Raw genomic sequence first — 6,000 nt, 5'->3', positions numbered from 1 at the left:
GATGGAGAAAATAGAACACTTGTCTACATGGCTGCATGATCTGTACAAGCAGAATACACCCGTCAGCCTAGCCTTCATTCAAGAGACAAGCTTGTATAAAGGCATTGAAATAGAAGGAGAGACTGGTGAACCTAGAACTTTCAGTGCCAGTTGTGGATGGTTTCACAGGTTCCAGAAAAGATATGGCTTCATGAATGTGAAAATGGAGGGAAAGGCTTCAAGGGCAGACAAGGATGCAGCTGAAGCATTTCCTGAAATATTGAACACCATCATCGAAGAAGGAGGCTATGACCCACAGCAAGTTTTCAATGTTGACGAAACGGGCTTGTATTAGAAACACTTGGAGTACGTCTAAACTACATGGCTCCGTCGACGGAGTCATGTAGTCTAGACATACCCTTGCTGTCTAGGACTTATATTTCTGTGAATGAGAAGTCTGTTCCTGGATTTAAGGCCTCGAAGGATCGCCTAACTCTGTTGTTAGGGGGCAATGCCAGTGAAGACATGAAGATGAAGCCCTTGCTAGTGTATCGCAATGAAAATTCACGTGATATGAAAAAAACCTGTGAAATCTCAGTTTCCTGTCGTTTGGAAAGGCCTGGATTACCAGGCACATTTTCTGGGAATGGTTTGTGGATTATTTTGTTCCAGAAATGAAAAAATATTGCAGGGAGAATAATCTTACGTTCAAGATTTTCCTCATACTGGACAATGCTAGTGCCCACAACCTGGATTTTGAATCCCTCGATCCTAATATCAAGGTTGTTTTTATGCCACCAAGGATAACCTCACTAATGCAGCTAATGGACCGGGGGTTATTGCAAATGTCAAAGCTTATTATTTGCAGAGGACATTTTGCAGACTCATTTGGGAAACTGATGGAGAGGGAAAACCTACAATACAGGAATTTTGGAAACAAATTCAACATCATGGATGCTCTTATGATCATCGGTGCTGCCTGGTAAGAAGTCTCCAATTGGTTAACAAACAGTGCCTGGAAGGACCCATATCCTGATGCTGTACATGACTTCTTAGGCTTTCTAGAAGCCTTCATATGTAAGGAAATCATCTGACTAGCAAAGGAGGTTGGCTTTCAGGTATCAAAGAGGACAATGTGAAAGAGTTGTTGGACTCTCATTCTTTGCCTCTCAGTAATGAGGATTTAGTGGAGTTGGATAAACAGCACCATGAAGAAGATAATGTTGATGAAGATGCAGATTCTGACCTCACAATCCCTATCCTCCAACATGTCTTCAACCTCTGTGGGAAGAGGATGGATATTCCTAAAGAATGTGACCATCTCGTTGATTGTTCTTCAAGAACAGCAATGATCATGGCAGATGTCTTGTCATGTTACAGACCGATTTTTAGATGCCAAACTTAAGCACACCAAGCAAACAACACTGGACACTTTCTTTACTAAAAAAGTAAAAAAATATCCCAAACCATTAGTGGATGAGCCTCAACCAGGACTGGCATTAAAAAGCAGAAAAACACCCCCCATGCAGCAGCTGTTGAAGAGCCTCCAGAAGTCATAACCTTGTTTGTTATTGACACCAATGCAGAGGGTATTGCTGAATCTTCAGTTGTCAAGGTGGTGGATATTTGTGATGTTGAGATGGCAGTTCATGATCCTCCACCTGCTTCTCCATCTTCATTCTCCATCAGGCCAATCAAGCAAAAACATCACAGTTTCAAGGTAAGATTATTAAAAACGACAGTAAGATGTCATAAAATCATGTTTATATGTTGTTAAAATCAAAAGTGTTGCATTTCCTAAGTTCTGGAACCTAACCTCCCCTTGAGTCTTTAAGGCGACATAAAGACTGTTCCGGAACTCATCCCCCATTTACATTAATTCTTATGGAGAAAAATTCCCTGCTTTACATTGTTTTGCTATAGGTCCATATTTTTTGAACATATCTTGGACATATAGCAGGGACAGCCTGCCTGTGCTCCCCGCCAGCTTTTGAACCTTTCCTATGTGGAGCAGCTGCTCCCCCCCCCCCCTTCCTCCAAGGAGTGCGAGGGAGGAGGGAGAGTGTTGGGGCAGGGCGGGGTAAGGGTGTTTGATTTTGTGCCAGTAGAAAGCTGGTAACTCTAGCTACAACTGCAGAGGCTGGATTATCCTGCCCTGCCCATACGTTATTCCTTCTGAACACATTCAGTATCTAGTCCATACAGAATCCCAGACTAGAGCAGGTGCTGACATGACTCACAAAGTAGTACCCACGTGACAAAACACCGCCGCCTCATCTCTTCCGTGAACTAGTCCAGGGCCCAAAGTCTGTAGTTCGCTTGGGTCCTCCCCATTCTCTAGCCTATGGAGTTGGAACAAGCATAAGACTACAAGTTCCAGCATGCAACGCGGGAGAGAGGCTGTACCACATGCGGGGAGAGGGTCTCTGTTGTGTCCAAGTAAAAGCATCGAGGCGGTGCTGAGTAGCCGGTAAGTGAGCGGAGTGGTGCCCTGCACCCACTGGAGGGAGGGTGATCCTCGGAGGGGGAGGGGCTGCGCCACGTGGAATTTAGAACGTTGTGTAACTAAGCAGGAGCCGGCCGGTTCGTAGGAGTCGGGTTGGGATTAACCCTCCCCCCATTCTAGGAGCCGCCGGTCCGGCCCGGCCACCAGCTCCCGCTTGTTAGTCCGCCTGGTCCACACTCTGTCGCCATTTGTCCCCGGACAGCCTCTACCGCAACCTGGCTTCACCGCTCATCTCCGCTTCTGTCCTCCACTCACACCTGCCCTGCCCCTTTCGGCGCGACCAACTCCCGTAACCAGCGCCCTGTGCCGCCTCCAGCCCTGCCACACTCTCTTCCCACAGCCACCAACTCGTGTTTTCCCCTTTTCCCTCCAAAGAGGCGCCATCAGTGTAGAGGCGTTCTCAGAGCCTCTGTCTTATGTACTGGGACGCCCGCTGTGTTACTCGCTGGACGAGTCTCCTCTCAGGCCAGCCTGCTAAAAACCAGAAGAGAAGCGCAGGTGGCACAGAGACCCAGACTGCTGCTGCGGAGTGGGAGTTACACCACAGCCGGGCGTTGAACATTCTAATCTCTGCTGGGTTGCCTGTGTTTTCCTGCATTGGTTAGATTATGGAGCGTAGGCAGTGGCACCAGAGAAGCTTATAGTACTCTGACTGGACTCTTCCTTTTCACTGCTGTGAGGGTAACTGATGTGGCTGTGATTGTGGCAGGAAGATCTGGAGTCCCATTGCACGTTTCTTTAAAAGCTGCACCCTCCGGCTGTGTTTGAATCAAGATAAAAATCAATGACCTGATTTTCAGAAGAGTTCAGCACATCAAGGCCCATTGGCTTCATAGGCAGTTTCAGGTACTCAGGACCTCTTGAAAGTCCAGTCACAAATAAACAGCTTAAACCATATATAAGTTTAACATTTATTCCTGTTGCTTATATTATTGCAAACACTGAAATAGTGGGAATAAGGGCTAGGGTCCCAAATTTGCATCTTGTTGAGGTCCATGGTGACTGAAAGTCATTGTCTGGTGGTGGTTTAATGGCCCATATGAAAAGTTATACAGGAGTCACAGGACAATGGGTGTCTCTAATCCTGAGGGATTTCCACAAAACAAAGCTCACCAGCATCATTGGCTTTTTTGTGGTGTATCTTCAGATCAGAGATCAAGGATTGCAGGGGTCAAAGACTTAATTCTCTTTTCATGTGTAGAAGTGATATCTTTCCAGGAGCAAGTCTCAGATGCTTCAGTGAATAATCACGTGTCTCCTGCTTGTACAGCATCTGCGTGCTAGCTAGTTGGAAACTTTGAGTCGCTGAGTCAATCCAGCAACTTTCACGAGTATGAAATTCAAAAAAAAGTTAACACCAAACAAAATATGAAGCTGCTAAATACTTTAATATTATTATTGCAAGCAGGCTCATGGTTACTCCTCACATATAATGCAGGTTCTGTAGTTTCACACATCAATGATTGACTAGGAGCTCAGGTCAGTTTGGCTGTAAGTGACAAATATACTACTTAAACTGCATTACAACTAAATTAGGTGAAAGTCAAAGAAGACAGTTCATGTCTACAGAGGAAGAACAGCAGGTGATTCATTAGCAATGATCTTAATAATGAAAGGCAGTTATATTGAGAGGCATATTTCACAGCTGACAGCATCTTTAGGATACCTTTAGGGATTTCACAATAGCTCATTTACATGGTAAAGACTCACTGACATCTAATGGAAAACCTTGATATACAATTGATTCTGACAATTCTATGTCTTATATTAGTCTTATTTTAGTCTCCCCTTTTTATTACTAACAGACATTAGCATGAAAACAGTATCTTTGTTGCTTAAGAACTCAGCTGCTCCTGCTGTTTATTTCCCACCTAAAGTTGCCATCCTCTGCTTGTGACATTTTAATTAGTGAGTATAGAAATGGTTGTGATGTCACAGACTGGAGAATATGGCTTCAGGTGGAAATAAGATGTAGGAACAGATGGACCTACATCCTGTTTTCAGACAAATGTTATTAATAATAAAGAAAGAAGACACAAAAGGCACACAACTTTTTTTCTTTTGTAAGAGGGAACACTACCATGTAGTTTAGGTCTCAAATTTATCAAAAAATAGGCCAAGAAATGTTTTTATTAATTAAAACTATTTCGTAAAGTATTTTGGAAGTTGTGGAGAGCATGGGGCATTTCTGTAATATTTCCATGAAAAGTGTATGTGTCTAAGGTGACCTGTTTGATATTATTCTGATTGATTGCAATGAGTTAAATCAAACTGGGTTATTAGGGAAAAGCAAACAGGTGATGAAACAATGACAGAGGTAAGATACTTCATAGAATGCCACAGGCCCTTAAGGAAACCATAGGAGTCTTTGGAAAATGCCTGCCTGCTTGGCTGCCGTCAGGCTTGCAAGTTTTTATTTTTTCCTGGCCTGAACCTACGGTGCTAAACCATTAAAGACACCTGTGTAGAGAAAAAGAAGGAATAGGCCTTGATAAGGAGATGCTGAGAATATTTGAGGGGTTGTCTGCTAGGGCAGTGGTGCCCAACTTGTGGGTCGTGACCCCCAAGGGGGGTTGCGGTGGTTAGATCCGGCTGGCCGGGTGCGGCCGTGTGGTGCGGCACTTAGATCCAGCTGGCCGGTGGCTGGGCCTGGCAGTTGGCAGCCCCCACGGTGCAGGGGCTGCAGATCAAAAATGGTTGCGCACCACCGTGCGTGGGTATATAGGCTTGTGGCTGTTACCTAAAGCTGGCAAAGAAAGAATAAATTGTCTGTAAGAGTCATGCCATATAGGCCTTTATTGTTTAAACCCATTTCGGGTGACTGATAATACTTTGTGTTGAAAAGGATGTCCTGTTCCCTGCTAGTTATAAAGACCCCAATATACAAAGGGATTTAGGCATCTAAGCCCCAGATTTATGTGTTTAAAACCTGGTTTAGGCCCAACAGCAATCCACAAAATTCCATTCAAATGCTGTGGGTGTTGGCACCTAAGTTTTCAGGATAAAAGTACCATAAGAACTAGTGAGGTAAGCAAGTAGTCGATTAGTCAACTACCCGATAAGCATAAGCTTATTGGGTAGTTGACTGGAGTATCAGCTTCTTGCTTTCCCCCACTTGCTGCCTTTATGAGCAGCAGCCTCTGTTCATGGTGGACTGAGCAGTCCCAGCTTGCGCTGGTCTGGGGTGCTGTGCCTTTGCATTTAAAATGCAGAGCTGCAGCACGGATGGCTCCTGGAGGTAGCACGAGCCAGGACTGCTCAGTCGTGGCTCAAGCCAACTCCTGGAATTAATCCCGCTGCAGGTCTGTATAGTGGTCTTTATTGGCTAGTCTTGTAGTTGATACAATTTGTATTGACTGCACAATTAGTTAGATAACCGCAATGGAACATCCTTAGTAGGCACTTAAGTTGCTATCTTTGAGCATAAACATTTGAGCATTTCTGCCTCTAGGTAGTCTGATGCTTAACTCCTGCCTAAAGTTGCCATTCTCTGTCTATGACATTCTAATTAGTGG

At 44.6% G+C, this 6,000-nt stretch overlaps 1 protein-coding gene across 6 annotated transcripts in view; it reads left to right on the top strand.

The window, feature by feature from the left end:
- The first annotated feature begins 2,005 nt into the window (after positions 1-2,005).
- ADCK1 (aarF domain containing kinase 1) overlaps positions 2,006-6,000 on the top strand; it is a 139,775-nt gene continuing 135,780 nt past the window's right edge. For 2 of the 6 annotated variants that reach the window (XM_075926783.1, XM_006115984.4), the window contains exon 1: positions 2,310-2,449. Coding sequence is in view for 2 of the 6 variants with exons in the window: in XM_075926786.1 (XP_075782901.1) it covers positions 2,361-2,449 (89 nt within the window). In the remaining 4 variants the exon portion in view is untranslated. The other 4 variants (XM_075926785.1, XM_075926786.1, XM_075926782.1 and 1 more) reach the window with 4 other exon arrangements.

The sequence above is a fragment of the Pelodiscus sinensis genome, chromosome 4 (assembly GCF_049634645.1).
Source record: "Pelodiscus sinensis isolate JC-2024 chromosome 4, ASM4963464v1, whole genome shotgun sequence".
Taxonomy (NCBI): Eukaryota; Metazoa; Chordata; order Testudines; family Trionychidae; genus Pelodiscus; species Pelodiscus sinensis.
This window is presented reverse-complemented; position numbering and strand designations above follow the sequence as displayed.